This window comes from Eutrigla gurnardus, assembly GCF_963514095.1.
Source record: "Eutrigla gurnardus genome assembly, chromosome: 9".
In the NCBI taxonomy this organism is placed as follows: domain Eukaryota; kingdom Metazoa; phylum Chordata; class Actinopteri; order Perciformes; family Triglidae; genus Eutrigla; species Eutrigla gurnardus.
The window spans coordinates 28,155,406-28,175,323 of record NC_139923.1 but is presented as its reverse complement, the minus strand read 5'-3'; the positions used below and the strand labels follow the sequence as shown (position 1 = coordinate 28,175,323).

General features: G+C 42.1%; 1 protein-coding gene across 2 annotated transcripts in view; it reads right to left on the bottom strand.

Annotated features, from left to right (window-relative positions):
* ranbp10 (RAN binding protein 10) overlaps window positions 1–19,918 on the bottom strand; it is a 30,731-nt gene that overhangs the window by 7,366 nt on the left and 3,447 nt on the right. For both annotated transcript variants that reach the window (XM_084017442.1, XM_084017443.1), the window contains exons 2-7: window positions 10,661–10,772; window positions 7,854–7,906; window positions 2,695–2,862; window positions 2,583–2,605; window positions 901–1,085; window positions 39–151 (exon numbers count right to left, since the gene is read on the bottom strand). In XM_084017442.1, coding sequence (XP_083873568.1) covers window positions 39–151; window positions 901–1,085; window positions 2,583–2,605; window positions 2,695–2,862; window positions 7,854–7,906; window positions 10,661–10,772 — 654 coding nt within the window. The remainder of the gene's footprint in view (window positions 1–38; window positions 152–900; window positions 1,086–2,582; window positions 2,606–2,694; window positions 2,863–7,853; window positions 7,907–10,660; window positions 10,773–19,918) is intronic.

Here is a 19,918-nt window from a genome sequence, read left to right as displayed (position 1 = left end):
ACATTATATATGTGCTAGCTGCTGATTGGCTCACTCACTCTGTCTGTTCTTTATAGATGTCTGGTCCTCTTGTATCATGGTCTCTGTGGCTCTGGCGAAGGCTGTTGCGGTGGCACAGTACCCATGATGCACCAGGTAGCTGGACACCATACTGGAGACGAAACACAAAGGTAAAGGTTGAATATTTGTGTAAAAGAAAAGAAAAAAATCACTTTAAAAACAGGTCACAGATATATGGTTTCATCATTAAAAGAAAAAGAATCACTCAAACAGCTGTATTTTCTAGTGAAGCCGACTCAAACACGAGGAACTATTTTCAGCGGCGTATTAATCCACTTTTTAGCGATCTAGTGAGTGTTTCACAGCAGCAGGACAGCCGAGTGAAACGGAGATATCAGATCCATCAGATATCAGATACATCAGGCTGCAAACGCAGCATAAAAACAATATGATGTTTCTGCGGTTTTTGAAGTAAAAAGCAGCATATTATTTAATACGTAACAGCTTCATCCTGGACTCAAACTCATGAAGTGACATCTTTGAATTTCTACCCATTTAACAATTCTAATGCTTTAATAACAACACGTCCTATTTTACATTTGAACTTTTCTTAAACAAAATGCGAAAGAAATGTCACATCTTTTAACCTTACAAGTTCAATAAAAGATCCTCACATCATGATCACAATAACAAAAACAGTAATGAGCTGCTCAGTCCATTTAGCCGATTAAATTATTTTTTATTTAAATATGTTAAATAAAAAATAATTGAATTTTATGTTGTTGAATTCAAAAACAAGTCTTATGGGTTAAATCACTTCTGTTGACAGCTTTTGGATGAAGCTTTTTTTGACGTGGCGTCACTCAAAGCAGCGCGTTGTCATGGTAACGGGTGCCTTACTTCTGCAGGACGGCCTGCCACTCCCCCAGCCTCTCTCCGATGGGGAAGCGGGCGATCATGCCGTGGATCTTGGCCCGCCACTCGCTCATGTAGTCCTCGATGTCGAAGACGAACGGCTGCTGGCCGAAGTTGGCATCTACGATCTCCCCGGGAGTCTGGAGCCCCACGGTGGGGTAGAGGTTGGGCTGGGGACCAGACACACGCCGTTACACAGAGGAAACATTATATACAGCACATACATATATACATCATTATCTTTTTCATTCAAAAACTAAGAAATAAAATAAATAATGAAAAACAAAAATAATAATAATATAATTTAAAAGAAAATTAATAATATAAAAATGTTTAATACTAATAATGAAATAATAATAATAAATATTTCTGGTTACATTTTTCTTTTTCTATAGATCAAGAATAATTAAATAAAAAAAATTGAATAATAATAATAGTAATATATATATTTATTTATTTCCCCAGTTATATTTTGAAGTGTCCTGTGTTCCTTGACTTCCTATCTTTGTTCTGTTTCAACCAATCAGCTTTCAGCCTGTGCCCTCCTGTGTCTTGTTGGCGGATTAGTTTCTTGCTGGGGTCAAAAGGTCAAAAATATTTACATTTTCTTGACCTCGATGGAAAAATGTCATGGAGGTCAAAGAAAGCAGAGAAGAGGAATTAATCTGGATTTTGGGAAAAGATGAAGTGTTCTCTCCGTTTTGTTTCTTGTTTCTGAAGATTATCGGTAAAATATTGTGACTCACAATTATTTGGGTGTGACATGAGGTTTTCATATCCCCCCCATGTCTAAGTTCCTGTCGGCGGTAGAGATGCTGGCTGAGACACTGAACTGTTTTAACTTGGCTGTCAGAAGACTACAAGGTTCATCTGGACTTTTGCCTTTTTAAGAAAAAACCCACAAACTGTGTCTGAAAGCGTCCCGACACCGTCGGACGCTGGCGAGGTTCGACAATGAGTTCTTGTTCTGTTCTTAAAACAGACTATTGGGCTGGTAAAACCATGAAAGTGGCTGTTTGGGTTGTTTTCTTCCTTCGGGGGGAATGTTACAGTTTCTGCGGCCGCCGACCAAAAAAAAAAAAAGTTCCTTTCCAAACCGACTGCCAACACAAGCTGCAATTAGATACGGACCTGCGTGGTCGATATCCAGCTGTTTATTATCATTATTATAATCTCCACGGCTACGATAAGGATCATTTTTGTGCGTGTAAATAAAAGGTCTCCAGAGTGTCAACGCCTAAAGTCCATCCCAAAGGGATTTACTCCGTTCCCTCTGCGATTGAAATCTTGCCCTTTCTTCTGTAAAGCGATGACGTCACTATGATGTTTGGTTCGTGGCTGCCATGACGACATGACAACGTTTTCTTACTTTGCAAAAGGAAATGTCCTTATATGGACTTCCAACGGAAGAGTGGCTAAAATTCTAATTTATCGCCATTCTAGACATTTTCTGACACTTCTGCACCAGCTGGCCAATCAGAGCAGATTGGGCTTTTTGGGAGGGAGGGGCAGGAGGTCAAACACAGCACAGCTACAGCACAGCCTGATGGGTAAAATAAAGTGCTTTTTGAGCTTTAAAGCATGTAAACTAGTAGTAATCTGAACTACAAGTATGTTTAAGTGTAAATAGAACAGACGATGTGTGATTTGCACATGATAATACTTACAGGGAGGTCTGTGAAGGCCACACCTAAGGGACAAAACGACAAAGTTAAACTAAATGAAGCAATGAACAGCAAATGTCTGTGATGCCACGATGAATAAATCTTGTTTACCGACCTAAACTGATGCCATTTTTGGTGTAAAAGCAAGTGTTGTTGATGAGGTTAACGCAGCAGCCAATCACGTCGCCCGTGGTGAACGTCGGGCCGTACGGTTGGCCGGTGCCAGAGGAGCAGAAGGAGTGGCCGTCGTCTCCGTGGTAACCGTACGAGTGCTTGTCCCATCCTAAAATAGGACAGGGATTAGGATTAGTTTTGTCATTTTATACTCGACCCCCCTTGTGAAAAAAAAAGTAAATGTCAGCCAGAAGCCCTCATGACTCAACAACACTTGAAAAAAAGTGCTGCATGTTGTGTTACAGTATGAGTGTGATCGTGAACACGTCTGGTGTGATTCTCCGGGAGCGTCCGGGGTAAAAAAGGAGTCGCTCTGCTGACGGAGGGTGAGACCGTTACTCATTGACTTTCTGCTGCTCAGATTTTCCCCATCTGACAACCGCTGCCTGCAGGGCGACACATACACACACAGTCTCACACACACACTAACACACACAAACACACACACAGACAGACAGTGGCAGGAGGGTGCAGTGCTGGAAGTGACCAGCAGGAGGATCTCGTCTAAGTAAAGAAACTGGTGAGTCACTGCTAACAGGAACAGCAGCTCAGGAGGGTGAACCAGGACAATACAGAGGAGAGGGGGGGGTCATGATTTACTCATTAAACTACACAATCATGGTGCATGTGTGTGTTATTGTGCATTTTTTATTCAACCAGTAAAAACAACATTATTTAGTCCACAATATTCTTAATAATTCCAACGAGGTTTTCTGGGAAGAAAAAAGTGTAATTTGGTGCAAATCATTACAATAAAAAAAGAGGGTAAATAGTGTTCCTCATTTGACAGCAGACTAAAAAGCACACAGGTTGTTACTAACAACAACTAGACATGGGACGATGTGAGAATGTCACGTCATGATTATCCCGGTCAAAACAATTGCAATTCACAATATTATCCCGATAATCGTCGAAAAACTAAAAAAAAACAAATACTTTTAATGTGTCACAGATAAGATTTGTCTTCTTTTTTTTTTTGTGAAACAATCAAATACACTTAAAGAAGATTATCATAAATCAAATTCAAAGGTCTCCCTGCTTAAAAAAGAAGGATAAATGCATTTTAAAGAGTATTTTGGTATCCTGAATTGTTCTGATTTTCTACCATGATGGAGGACTCTTACTTATAGGACTTTGATCATAGCACTGTTGTACTGAAGGTATACTTGCTGAACAGCTACTGCTTATCTCAGACTTAACACTACTTTATCTGTGATGATATGTTGTGGTTTCATTCTTCTGACTAATGTACTTATTGTAATTCGCTTTGGACAAAAGCGTCTGCTAAATGACCTAAATGTCAATGTAAATATAAATCAAGTCACTCAATAAAAACAATGGAGATTCACCAGGATCATCTTATTGTGAGTGTTTTTTTTAATGCTAAAATATGGTATCGTCTAATAACACCAACAATAGTGCCGAGACAGCACCGCACGACAACCGGACCCTGAAACTGGAGCGGCTTGATGGGATTTAGCGATCAATCATTTCATTATTCACACCTGTGCTTTAAAAGGCCTAGTGTTAATCAACACCAGCAGCTATAGTGGGACCTAAAGCAGCACGTCAACAAAGCTTTCCGAGACCTCCTCATGTCAAAGGTCAAGCCAGGAAATGTCCAAACAAACAGAATATATATGTATGTATATATAAGGGCTACATATTTATAAACCCACCATGAAAGGAGTGCAAACAACGCTGTTCCTTCAAGATGAGGAGGATCTCAAAAGTATCTTCACAGTTCTAATTTTACATTAGTGCAATTATCCATGTCGTTCTTCTCAGTCGATAAAAACCTAAAATAACCTCCGAGGAGAAAAATAGAGAAAGAAGCTTTGTGCATGGAAGGTACTGGAAGGCAGGAGGTACTAGTACTAGTCCGGCCTCAAATAACCTGTAATATATATATACATACATATATATACACACATATATATACACACATATGTACATGTAAACAACTCTCAAGAGGCTGTGAAGCAATCTCTACAGGGTTACGTGACACTAGACCAGATCCCTGTGTGACCCCCCAGAGACAAACTACAACCACACACTACAAAGATACAGCTTCCTCTTTCTGAACGGTGACGGTGTCTCTCCACAATCACGGCTTGTATCCGCCGTTGCCAAAAAAAGCAAAGCGGGGGTTAGTGAAAGTAGGTCGCATGTGAGCCGAGATATTAAGACTCATACGTGTGCATCTGTGAGCGTGTAATAAAGTATTAAATAAAGTTAAGTAAAAAAAAAAAGAAAAACTCGCAAATCTACATTTGTGTGCAGCGGCGGGTTTTTCTTTTTAAACTTGAGAGCAGACGTTCTCTCTCTCTCTCTCTCTCTCTCTCCATGCATTCTGTGTAGATACCCATGTGTGTGTGTGTGTGTGTGTGTGTGTGTGTGTGTGTGTGTGTGTGTGTGTGTGTGTGTGTGTGTGTGTGGTGAGGTATTAGATTAATCTGCTGACACGGATATTGCCTCTAAAGCCAGGCTCACTGCTCCAACATGCTAATGAAATGGGCAGGCCTCCACAGCAGGATCAGACACAGAGGTCAGCAGTGGAGAAGGCTGTACTATTAACAGACACACACACACACACACACACACACACACACACACACACACACACACACACACACACACACACACACACATATATATAAACACAACCAGCTCATATGTGCACATGCAGGTGAGAGAGGTGGACGACCACGAACACTCCAGGACACAAACACACAAACAGAGTCAGAGTTACAGAGTTAAGGCAATCTGCCACGGCAACGGACCATCTGCAACTGAAAACCCTTTCATAACCGATGAGCGAGCGGGTTTGGAAAGAGTCCACGGCCTTCCACGCTGTTCCAGCCTCTGTGTGACCTTTGACCCGTGTCATAAAGATGACAGCAGAACGAGTGATTTCTGTGTAAACCGCGGTGTTCCACGAAGCTCGACTCGATCTCGACTCGTCCCAAAAGCAGGTGGAATAGTCCCACAGTCCGGGGAGCCCAAAGAATGTGGCCCGGAGCAGAGGAGCATTCTGATTGGTTGAGAGAGGAGAAGGGGGGGGGGCTTTAGTCAGGCTCGAGGCTGCTGCTACTATGTGGCGACTACGCTTCCTCCCATGTCATCAGCGACCACTGAACCGTTCACGGGTGTCATTGTATGACGTGTGTGTGTGTGTGTGTGTGTGTGTGTGTGTGTGTGTGTGTGTGTGTGTGTGTGTGTGTGTGTGTGTGTGTGTGTGTGTGTGTGTGTGTGTGTGTGTGTGTGTGTGTGTGTCGAAGCATGGTGGTGAAAGACCGTTTACAATAATGTAACGTTATCATTTTGTCTCCAAATAACTTAAAAAAGTAAATAAAACACAAACATGTTTATGTGTCGGTAGAAAAAGAAAAGTCTGTTTTTTTTTTAAAATCAAGTTAAAAGCAGTCCAACTTTATTCACACATGTAAACAAAGTCTCTGGATCCTTTATTTATGCAGACAGACCTTCTTATTTATGATCATCTTAATGTTATTTGAGTGTTTTTCCACTTAAAAGAAAGCGTCTTATCCATCTTATTTTTGATGATTATAGGGATAATACCATGAATCAGCGTTATTTTGCCTGGGATAATCATGACATGGCATTTTCATATCATCAGTTTCAAAAGTAAACCTCCATGTGTCGTTTTGAATTCAAACAAAACAGAGCAAAAATTAACAAATTAAAGATCACCGTTTGTGATGATTCCCTAAAAGACGTGAGAAACCTATTCACACAAATATCCCACGTACAAAAACGCATAGAATACATAATATATATAATACCACAATGAGCAATCCGTCATCGCCAAGTGAGAAGCAGCGTTCGTAGAAGTGTCGGATTAGTCCGAGGTCGGACCGCGAGCCCGAGTCGTCGCTAATCCATGTGAATGTTTCGGCGACGTGCCCCGACATGTTCGTTCTGCTGCTGTCAAACTGAATCCACAAAGCCACATCCAATTACCATGGCAACGCCATCTCCTCTCCTTCTCACCCCCCCCCTCCCCAAATCTCATACTTGTTCCCGTATCCATTGCGGAGATATCGTCCGTCCACGCCACAAACAACGCAAACAGCGTGATTAAGTACTCGCTGTGCACTCCATGAGTATCGGAAGGAACCGATGCCACATTTTTTTAGACCAAGAAGTACAAACATTTCATTACTTGTCGATACATACTTTATAATAACACTTTAACATTCAAATTCGTGTTTTCCTGATTCAAACCGAGAAGAGTTTACAGTTAAAATAAAAAAATAAAGATCAGCAGAGCAACAGCATGAAACTTAGAGAATAGTCCACCTTAAAAAGGTCAGTCCACCTTAAGCGCTCCTGACCGGAGTTGTTGCTAGCTTCGGTCCTTTCACTTTAATTATCAGCTAGCCGACCACAAGACACAGAACTTTAGCTCATGTTGTAGCATTTATTCACCGACAAATACCGATTGCCCAGTTTAATCGCAGATATATCTGTATCGGCACATACGCTGGCTGAGAATCATACACAGTAAGAAGTGCTGCTCGACTGATTCAGAAGTGATGTCATGACATAGTTTGGCCAGCGGAGAGAAAATAAATACAAGGTGAATGATAAAATACAACGCTTAGATAAGATAATAATAAATTAAAAATACAATAAAATAAGCAGACAGCTTTGATCAAATCTGTATGTGTCTTACGATAAAATGTTTTTAGAAGAAACCGACTAAAACAGCCTTATCTGTATCAATGTATGTATGAATATTTAAAAAATATGAATATCGGCCAATATTCAATATCAGAATTTCTTTTACTGCAAAATATCGGAATCAGCCCCAAATATCCTATATCGTCGGATTCTACTTTGTGGTATTGTGTCGGAGTAGTTTTAGAAGTATGACAGTATTGGATACCGCATACAGGACTCTGTTGAGTAAGAGCGGGAATCTAAACACTTTTATCAGTAGATACCGACGTCCTCCCGACCGTTGCAACATCCTTAAATTAATTTCAACCTCCGTCCGTCCGTCCGTCCATCCATCCATCCATCCATCCATCCATCCATCCCCATGGTAACGGTGACATCATGCATGTTACTCACCAGGTAGCCTGTTCATGTTGACTCCCTGTGCCGACAGTCCGATGCCCATGTACCTGCACACAGCGGGGAGAGGAGAAGCACGTTACACATTACCCAGCATGCACCGGGAATATCAGAGAGAGTCAACGCTTAGGGGTTAAATATTCAGACTTTGATGAGCGTCGGGCAGAAGGGAACTTTGATCACCTTTGATCTCCTTTCATGTCCCTAAATGTGTGGACTAGTTTTTATGTCAGAGTGAGGAGAGAGAGCGAGGAAGCTTAGGGGTCAGCGGTGACATCATAAGTCCGTCACACGAAGATAAGCGCCTGGCCGCCATCCTTTCCATGTAAACGAGCTTACGGAAGCACAGCAGCAAAAAAAGAAAAAAGAAAGACCTTTCTGCTCAACTGAGTCATCAATATTGTCTGTTGAGTGCATTTGCCGTAGACGCGGCTCAAGAACTGTGACGTATGAAATGTATATATATATACAAATAATGTCATCATCCAGTCTGCCATCAGCTCCTGTGAGGCTTTTATTTGGTGCTTTGAAAAAGCAAAATACGTCTCACGGTGGCGCTGGACGAACGTTCCTCTGTGGACCATGAAACTCTTTGCTACATTTTGTATTAATTTTGATTAATGGCAACTAAAATTTACTAAAAACATGCTACAAACATCCTTCTGATTTTTTTTGTTTTACTCTATAGCAACTTGAGATTGTTTTTAACAATGAAAAGTGCATCACAAATAAAATGTATTATTATTATTATTATAAAAAAATTCGCAGATAATTTATGACTTGGTCCAAATCCCTGTCTGGAAAAGACTTTTTAAAATTATTTAAATATTGGGAAAAATTTGACCTGCATTTGGGGTGAGACAAAAAGTAATTAAAGGAGTCATCACCTGGAAATCGCAATTTCTCTTGTTAAAACATGCATATCTGTGTTTGACCTCAGTTGAAACTTGCCTGAAAGGCTGGAGTTTGAAAGTGGCGCCGTTTTTTCGCTTCTGCTCTTTTTCCGAACAGGAATAGCACACAAGGGTGTGCATTCCTAAAGCACGAGATTTTGATTCTGCGCCTTCGGTGACGTCACCGTGGCGGCTACTTGCATAAGCCCACCCCTCTTTCACCACCCAACCCCGCCCCGTCCGCTACCTGAAATCGCCGAAGCGCCGCCATTATGTTTTGGAGTCTGCATGCAGGCAAGCCCCCCCGGCTCTGTCCTTCCTGCGGCGAATCAACGCGCGCCTCATTACATATTATACAATGCACATCCGGACCAGTCAAAACCTCGCGCGTAATCTCGCGTGATAAAATCGCGGTACGAAAAAGGGTCAGAACAAGCTCAATGTTTGATTAAAATTTTTTTTTTTTTTCTAATAAGTTTTACGAATTGATCCAAAGCGATCCAAGGGGGGCTGGATACGTATAAAACCAGGTGATGACTCCTTTAAGAAATAACTAAAGAAACATCCTCTGGAGACCATGCACTTCTTAACAGAATATCCTGACGCTGAAGGTAGTGAGACCAACGTGTTGATGGAGAGAAGGTGTGAACATGCATTAAGAGGACTAAATACCAGGATGTATGAGAAACCGTAGTCGTCCACTTCAGTAGTCAATTCCATATTTGGGTTTATTTCGAGCACCTGACTTGGAAGTACACGTGCAGGACGGGTCACATTACCCGGGCAGTATTTCCTGACATACCGCTTCTATCTGCACTGTGAGAATGACAGGAATGTCCAATCAGAGGTTGCGAAGCCGCTGGTGTATGTTTATCATATCATGGTGCAACTCAAACCTGAATTCGGGATTCAATCTCGGCTGTTTCAACAAAAGGCTTTTGTCGCAGTTTAACGCCACTGTTTTGTTTCTGAGCTGCTTGACTAGAACCGGGGGGGGGGGGAGCTTTATCTAAGGGACAGTAATTCATTCATTTTTCCTTTGATTTAATTATGTCAGACACGGGGCATGATGTCACTGTTCTGGATGCTATCTCGGAGGAAACCATGCCAGGGTCAGTTTAATCACGGGGGGGTTTATGTGTATTTGTAACATCAGATTCCTGGTTTCTGGAAATAACTAATCATATATTTCTGGTGCAGCTTCAGGGAACCTCGACAGTCAGGTTTCGCCCGGACACGTTGCTGAACCACTTTCGGGTCATAAAATTGCGCTATTTTTCGCTGACAAAGCAGTTCAGATGTCTTGCTGGTTGTTGACGCAACGCCCTGAAGCATTTGGAGAAGATGGAGATCGCTTCGATAGAGGTCGTAGAGTGACATAATTGGAGGAGCTGCTGGATTTGGCACACACCTGGGAACATTAATATCAAGATTGCTGTTCTTTTTTTTTTTTTTGGAAGACTCAAGGTGAGGGAAAGGTTGAACCAAGCAAGTTGGAAAACTCACAAGCAATGACGGGATATAACAAAACAAACCACAGGAAATAAAGACCAGCACAGAAAGAAACTCTAATCAAGTGAGACGGCGGTCATGATATGAGAATTTGAAAGTCGATACCGAAGGAAAATACTCGATACCATTTTTGATATCATGGCGAGAAAATTAATATAAATTAATAGGATTTTTTAAAATAAAAGATTAGAACAATACAAACATCAATAACGCTGGTTATTGTGTTATCCTGTTAAATTATGAATTTGTGGATTTGCTTTAGAAGTACAAGTTTATGGACTACGTAATAATTATAAACTTGTGTTTGCATCAGAGCTTATTTTTTCTGCAATAATCCAATAAATCTACTGGCGAGGTAATCGGAGCGACGCTAGAATGTAAAAGCTTGTATCTGCTTACCCGTCTCGACCTTTGCTGACAATCTTGACTTCAAAGTAGTAGATCCCGCAGGCGGCAGGGATCGGGTGCGTGGCTCGCACTGATGCCGCATCCTTGTGGTTCTTGCCGTGGCCTGAAAGAGGAGAAACAACAGGGTGTACGTGAGTACGGGAATTACATTTCATGCCAGGGGCAAAGGATTCTGGGTGAAGGGTTTTTGCTGCGTTGAGCTCAACTGGAAAGTCCTACCCCCTTCGCCCAGACCTCTGTTCAAAGCCCACCCCTTCATCTAAACCTCTGTTCAAAGCCCCAGTCGCTTCATCTCAACCTCTGTTCAAAGCCCCGCCACCTTCGTCCAGACCTCTGTTCAAAGTCCCGCCCTCTTCGTCCAGACCTCTGTTCAAAGCCCTGCCCCCTTCGTCCAGACCTCTGTTCAAAGCCCCACTCCCTTCATCTCAACCTCTGTTCAAAGCCCCGCCACCTTCGTCCAGACCTCTGTTCAAAGCCCCGCCCTCTTCGTCCAGACCTCTGTTCAAAGCCCCGCCACCTTCGTCCAGACCTCTGTTCAAAGTCCCGCCCTCTTCGTCCAGACCTCTGTTCAAAGCCCTGCCACCTTCGTCCAGACCTCTGTTCAAAGCCCCACCCTCTTCGTCCAGACCTCTGTTCAAAGCCCCGCCCCCTTCGTCCAGACCTCTGTTCAAAGCCCTGCCCCCTTCGTCCAGACTTCTGTTCAAAGCCGCGCCCCCTTCGTCCAGACCTCTGTTCAAAGCCCCGCCCTCTTCGTCCAGACCTATGTTCAAAGCCCCGCCCCCTTCGTCCAGACCTCTGTTCAAAGATTAGGCGCGTTTCGAATCATGCATGCACATGCTTTTCCTTGCAAAACCAGGCATTCTGGGAAAAAAACATCACGAATGCTGGTGATAACTTCCCTTTGCGACATGTCACATGACTTTAAAAACTCGCGGGATCTCCAGGTACCTCCCTCCGCATGCTTTTCTGTGCAGATGGTCTGAAATAAGTGTGGACATAAGACACTCCCCTCAACGTTGCCCTAGTTGGTTAGAATTATCACGTGGTATTTCCCACGTGAGAAAATTCCTCAGCCTCCGTCAACAACGGGACTTCAAATGCCTCGGCTCGAGTTCGTCAGCGACGAAGAAAGCCAGCGCCACTGGGTAGACCATATTCTTTGTGCAAAGTCCGTGAAGTTTCCCCTGGCTCGACAGTTTTTGTTATGTATATAATTATTAATAAAGTTTAAATAATAAAAAAACCCGTGAAGTGCACCTGTGTCCGACTTGACGGGGTGGGAACTTGACGTGTTTATGACGAGTTCTGGCGGATCCTCTCAAGTCTCGTGCATGCATCGGCGCAAATGCATGCGATCCGAAACGCAGCCATTGATTGTGCTAGGTTTTTACAGCCCTATCACGGCCACAGATGATATATTTATTTATTTATGTCAGCGCATTTAATTTATTCATTGCTACCGGTATGTTATGAGGATTTAAGGTAATAGATATCACCTACTCTGCCTCTAATGTGCCGCATTTCCTTCACAAAGAAAAATCGAGGTTTAGATGAACATTTGCAGCAGACAAACAGTTTCATCAATTCCAAAAGCAGCAGAGGGAAAGCCGGCTGCTTCGTTGTCTCATGGTACGACACCGACTTTGATCAGTGTTTTTTGTTTGCACCAACTTTTAAAAAAAAGAGAAAAAAAAGGAGTTTGACATTTTCTAGACGCTCACATGTAGCAGTGGAAGATTTAGAAAATGTAAGCTGCTGGAATTTCAGCTTCTAAAAATAAACGGTATCATTAATCGTTTTCTTACATGGACATCTTATGCAATTTTAAAACGCTTATGTGAATAACTAAACATTTGCAACCATGTTTGGCGCTCCTCTGATCTGCTCATGTGTTTCTCGTTTGGTAAATGTGATCTAACACAGGTGTGAAGAAGACTCGGCCGGCCAGCTGACCGGAGCCTGACTTCCGTCGGTACGAGCCAAAGCATGATGCATGATATCCTGTCAAGGTCGTGGATTTACTGACCTACTGTGCTTTCATGGGCCTTTATTTTTCAGAAATCTAAATCTAGTGAGTTGAAAAAGCTGTCTAACTCGCTGTTATTGTAGAGAATTGGAAAGTAGTCGTTTAAAAAATGCAGGGAGACCTTATGATTTATAATCATATTTTTAAAGATTATTTTTCACTTAAAAAAGATGCATCTTATCTGTGACGCAATAAAAATATAAATACATAAAAAAATATTTTTATTGTTTGTTTCATTGCCATTTTACTGCTTTATTAATCAAACAAACAAAACTAACCACTATTGCTGCTTTGTACATGTTGTGAAGTCCCAGATACACCGGGAAACAAATAAAATCGGTGAATATCACCGAGACACACATCTGCTGGTTTACTACTGTAGTATGAACCCAAAATAAACTATTTTTCCTGTGACTCAATTGCAATAAAATAATTTTAAGGATTTTAAGCTCATTTACAATTTGCAAAAAGTATGAAGTCATGTTTTTTAGTTCTGTCTGCAAGACGACAACAAATGCGTTTTAAAACGCTGGTTTTCTGAATGGAGTCAGGTTGACGTGTGCTAGGCTGTGCTAACATAGTCCATCAACACTCCAAATAAGGTCATCTAGACATAAATACACGCCGCCGACCTAATTGTTTGTACCGTAGACAGTCTCTGGTTTCTACTCCTGATTTACATACAACCAGTGTTTTAACGAAGTGATCAAACAAGGTCAAAGTGCTCACGTATTGGGGAGAGAGAGAGAGAGAGAGAGAGAGAGAGAGAGAGAGAGAGACTACCATGTTCAGTGTTGTATAACGGCCGTCTCTCCGTTACATGTAATCACAGCATTGACTGAGTCCACCTGTCCTGATAAAGTCATTATGAGCTCCGTGCCTCTGTGTGAAATGTAGATATGCTGTAACCTTAAACGGAGAGCAGCTGGCGGTCAGCAGACACCTTTAAGGCCGTGTGTGTGGGTGTGTGTGTGTGTGTGTGTCGGGGTTCGAGCTACTAACACACAGTAATGATCAAACATGCTAGTTGCCTGAAACTGAGCTGTTTTATTTATTCTTTCTTCATATCCTGTTTTTTTTTCACTTGGGAATATTTACTTATCTTTTGTTATTTATTTATTTTAAATCCAGAATGAATTTATAGTTTGGATACTAAAATATCTCATTCTGATCTTATGTTTTCTATTAATTAAGTAAATATACAAGAAACTATAATATATATCTGATAGGAATAAATGAGAAATAAATTGTATTTTGTAAGATACTTAAGTAAAGTATTTAAAAAAAAGCTTTTGCTTGAGTTTAAAAAAAACAAAAAAACTCAATCTCATGATAAAGAATTCACTAAAAACATAAACTAAACGTATGACAGAGGATATGAATTATGGAGAAGGTGGGATTAAATAAGTGTTTACTTCTTCCGACTATGCTTTCTAGTTTTGTAATATTTTATTTTCTGTATGACATTTTCTGTATTCATTTTGACATGTTTCAAATAAAGATCTAAATTTAAGGACCTATAATGATCTTCCTCTTGTAGTCGTGAATGTCCTGAATGTCGAAGCCCAACGTCCATGACCGAAGGGAGTTCCTGAACAAACCCTGAAGTGATGATATCACCAAGTAACACATTTACACAATATCTATCTAGCAAGGGCAGAGCTGAAGAACAAGAACTCCTGTAATCCATGGTAAGGGGGGCGGGACATTGCTGACACTGGACCAGCTGACCAATCAGAGCAGGCTGGGCTTTTTGGGAGGGAGGGAGGGGCCAGAGGTCAAACAGAGCGTTTCAATGAGAGAGGCTGCTGCAGCACAGCCTGATGGGGGGAATAAAGCAGTGTTATGAGCATTCGAGTATGTAAACATGTTCTAGTAGTAACCTGAAATACAAGTAAGCACCAGAACAAGAGGTACTCTGTAACTATGACACTTTAATGCAACATTTACACTCGTTTTTCCCATCACGCCATGTACAGACAATGTTTACAGGAGATCAGTTTCATTCCCTCAACCTGTCATCACTGTGGCTATATTTGAAACCACCTACTACGGCCTGCTGCAGTATGCAGTATGTACTATGTACTGTACACCGCCAGTCGTATGCATGAAACCGTGGAATCGATTTATTCTGCGGTATGCTCAGCCGGGGCTCAAAGCACAACAGCAGCAGATTTGAGCCATTTTTAACCTCCTGATTTCTCTTTCCTGTTTGGGCTTTTTGGGACCTGATGAGTATAAAAACTAAGCATTGTCTTTTGACATGATGTAGTTTTTGGGCCCCCGTTAAGCAGAATTATGGTATAGGAAACTCTTTTTACTTCCTGCACAAGGAACACACGTTGCCTCGGCTGCATCCCATTGGTCAAAAGTTCTCCTGCTGGCTCTGATTGGCAGGAAGCGGCGACATAAACAAGCTTGTATAAGATACGGCTCGACGTTGGTTTACGATCCTCAATTCAACGTAGAGAAGAAGATACTAGAACTTCCCAACACTCCCAGTATGAATATGAGGAAGACGTACTGGGAGAAAGTTGCCTCCACCCCTCTGAGCTGTCAATCACAACAGAGCCAAGGGAGCTGAATGTTATTACGCCTGGAAAAATAGTTCTTTCCGAGAACTGGAATCTGGGCTAGAGGGAGGAAATTAACGGCGAAGAAAACGTAAACAAACAAACTATCTCACAATATCTCAACAATAAAGCGATTTTGGTAAACATGGTAGGGGTTTATGTAAACTAGGTGGTCGGTGTTGTTGTTAGACAATGACATGTAATAACATTGGTATGACCATTTAATCGTTTCATGCACCAATGTCACCACATAAAGTGGCCCGGGGAATAACCTCAGAAATACAGAGTGACTCGTCTAGTACCCAGGATCCACCGTGACATTGCGTTCCTTCATGTGACCAGCATGTGTGCAGTTGTGTGTGCGATTGTCTGGTCCAGGGGTTGCAGCAACAGTCACGCCGTCTATTTTTAGCTGCTCCTTGTGAAAATGAGTTGTCAGTAGGCCACCAGGTCTCTACCACTGCAGAGATGGGACGGAGAAAAGGCTACTATTTTTATAACAACAACCTCAGACCTAGACACACAAATTGCTCTGTTGTTGGTTGTACAAATCAACATAAGTGCTTATATTCAGTCCCAGCTACAGAAAAACAGGAGAGACGGTGGTTGTGTTTCATTTTCAATGATAATGTGCCGGCTACGGTCCGTGCTAGCTTCTATGTGTATGCTAACCACTTCACATCGGACTGCTTCAGTAACGAGGGTCAGTACAAAGCTGGCTTTGCCTCGACACTGACCCTCGTAAAAGGATCTGTCCCAACCATACGGGACCAGCAACTTCACCTGAGCCACATAGGCGAGCCATAGCGATACATCCACATAAACATTAGCGCATGCTACCGCTAGTGTAAGCGGCATCCTCTCCGTGGCTCTCCAAGTAGGCGATGACAGACGGAGCTCATTAGCATTTAAAGGTGCAGACACAGAAACAGCCTGTTCTCAGGAGAGCAACTTTTAGACAGCTGAACTTCAGGACCACGGATGGGTTTGGGGTAGGGTTGTCCCGATCACGTTTTTTTGCTCCCGATCCGATCCCGATCGTTTGAGTATCTGCCGATCCCGATATTTCCCGATCCGATCACTTTTTTTTTCTCCTGATACAATTTCGATCATTCCCGATAATTTTTTTTATTTGGGAGAATACTAATAATAATAATAATAGAGCTGTTTTATGACTGAACATACTGTCGATGACTGTGTAGGACACAGCAGGATTCTGGGTCGGGCTTGGGCTTCAGACTCGCGGTGTGAGCGGACCGGAGCGGAACCGGACCGGTACTTCGCTCCGCTCTCTGCAAAATCTGCTGCCCGCTCGTGGCCACTTGCTCGTTCAGCTACGCTCGTTTTGACTACAAACATGTGCGCACACCAGAGCGGAACGGGACGGGACGGGAACCGGAGCGGAACGGGACGGGAACCGGAGCGGAACGGGACGGGAACCGGAGCGTACTTTAATAATAAAAATGCAGCTGTGTGCTTTCACTGCCCGCTCGCTCAGCTCCACTCGGGTGGCTGTAATTAAGCTGACGAACGGCTGACGTTCTTGCATGTGATGTTGATACTTCACCTGCGCGGCTCGCGAAGTTGCGCAGGTTGTATTTTGGAACAATCCCAGCGGAGCAGCGCTCTGATCAACAGACACGGGACGAGCCGACTGTGCGCACGAGGGTGGCTGATAAAAGCCCACCACATATCACTAGCGTTGTTTACACTGCACTTTGACAGGCCACCGGCCACGAAATTCCCACCCTGCGTCAGGCGCAGAAAAACAGTCTCGGGTAATACAAATATATAAATATGCGATTGCGGCTTTTCTGATCGGCACTTTGACCGATCGCCGATCAACCTGTTTAGGGTCCATATCGGCCGATAACGATCGGCGGCAGATCGATCGGAGCATCCCTAGTTTGGGGCAATGCATATCGAATCCAGTGTTGTTGGACCTCTGACAGCTGTGTGGAATTGATGAAAATCAGTATAATATGGCACCTTTAAGTCATTTAAGATTCATCCCACCGTGAGGAGAAAGTGTCTAAAAAGGGTATTTTACATAAACCAGCTACTGCTGCTTCACCCATTCTCTCACACAGTTTACATACAAGTGCTGGTATTTAACTAAATTAAAGAGTCCTGTGTTAAACAGCGGTCAGCCCTGCAGGGTCACACACACTTTCAGCTGCTGTGTGTCATCAAAACCTCTAAACCAGGGGTCAAGGATCAAAAGGTTAAGGTCCCGTCCTTACACATCAGTGCAGCGAGGCTGTGATTGGTCACCAGCAGGACAGTAATCCCAGCCCATGGTTCCAGATCTAGCAAGCAGAGGAAGTGCCAAATCAGCAAGCACGACATTGTCCATTGTACAAAGAAGACAGTGACTCAAAACAGGCTTATCTGTATGTATGTATGTATGTGTATGTATATATATTTTATATATATAAAAAATTAAAAATGTCGGACCTGATCTCCCTTAATAGCTTTGTCGAAATTCTTAAAAAAAGGGACTCGAAAGCATTGGGCTTTGTCACTGTTTTTAAATCTGTTGTAACACTTCCTTAATCTATCTTTGATTTTGATTTTTGTATGAAAGTTATTTATATCTGTATCTGTATCTCTGCTGCCTCTTGGCCAGGTCGCTTTTGCAAAAGAGATTATATATCTCAATAACCTTTACATGGTTAAATAAAGGTTAAATAAAAATAAAAATATTAAACATGAACATCATCTACATGTTGGTTAGTCTAGTCTTTCCACCACCAACAGTCCCCGACTCTGGTTTGGTTGAAATAAAGACTTAATTTGCTGAATCGCTGTCTCTCTGCCGTTGCCGGGCTCGGTGCTATTAAAAGCTCGGTGAACGAGTTTAAATTAGCAGATCTAATATGAGACAATAAAGATTCAGCAACAGCAATTTCTCGCCTCAAATTCCATCCAGAAACAGATTTTGCCAGACTGCTCGGGTGAAATATAACATACATCTTACTAGAATATTTCCCCTTTGCAATGTGGGTCGAGTGCAGGGGATTGTGGGTGTTATAAGGGCCCTGAGGACACACACACACATGCGCCCTTGAAAAATGATGTAGCATCCTTGATCCTTGGTAACTTTCTTGTGTTAAAGCAGCAGTGTGTGTTATCAAACCTGGACTAGTCCAAGGTGTCCTGAAGGATTATTGGCCACTGAGGCTCGTTAATGTGAGCAATTAGGTCCTTGTGTAACTGGACCAAAAAGGCTTTGTCTTCTTTCTTGGCACTTTGTCAAGCATTTTTCTTCAATAGATGACTCTACTGTGCTTTGTCATTCTGATGTCGTCTTTTTTTCCCTCCATCATGATTGGAGGATTCCCAGTCTTCTTCAGTGACCTCGGGATTGGGTCTCAGATGATGACCTATCACTTGGGGACTTCGGGTGGTTTGGATGAGGGTCAGCATCTCGTGGTTCATGTCAGAAGAAGGGAAATTGTCCCCGATGGATTTGGAGCGAAGCGCTGCCACCAAGTTCAGAAGCTTAAAGCGACATTGATTGATTTATTTTCAGACCCTTCCGGGACACGGCAACAAGTTGTTATCTCAACGTTTGCATATCAACGACATTAAAAGTTGTGAGCTCTTGAGGAAACTCCCCCGTCACCATCTGGTGCTGGACAGGTAGGTCTATCTCCGTTTGATGGTTGATGAAAGCAGAAATTAGATGCCGAAAAAAACAACAACAAGAAAATAGTGTAAGGAGGATTCAAGTGTACATTGTGTTTACACATCTGCATTGCCTCAAGGGTCAGCATACATTGTCTAAAACATTTAATTAAAATAAATGTGACATCCCTAGTCTGTGCATTGGTGTTGGGATGGGACGATATATAAGATTGTATTGTGGATAAAAGAAAAAACACTTAATCCTGGAGAATTTTCATTAATGGGATAATCCTGAATATCGTCATGAGTGACTTAAAAAAGCCGTCTAGTTCACTTTACAAGTATACATATACATATATATATATACTATGTAATTAAAAAAAAAAAACTCACTTGTTGTAGGGAGACTTTAAGATTTATGATTATTATTATTTGAAATTGTATGATTATTTGTTTTTCCACTACAATGGAAGTGTTCTTCGGTTTCTCTGTGACGCAATAACAATATTTGTAAAAGTAAAGTGATTTTTTAACAATTATATATATATATATATATATATATATATATATATATATCCCAAGGTGTACGAGTGTGCAGACTGAACAACAAAGTGTCAATATCGTCTGCATATACAAACAACAATAGCAGAAAACAAAAGGCGTCATCGGTCATTTTGGAGGACTAAGAACTTCCCAGTATCGTCCAGAGGTACATGTACAAAACAAATACATAAAAAGAGCTTTGGGTAGACACTTTAAGGACAGGATGGAGGAAACGAGTGGATAAAATGAGTTTTCCTTGCAGCCTGTTTGGACTCACCCTGCTTTCAGGCAGCAGGTGTTCTGTATTTTCAATAGGCAACAGTAGGGTGCAACTCCGTTGCCGTGGCTACCTCTGATCCTAATCACTAATGATCTGTACAACACTAAAAGGTCGCTACTATCCACCTATTGTAATTTCATCACAGTGCTTATTAGAATGCGCCCGACATCTGCAGAATAAACAGCAAATGCAAATTA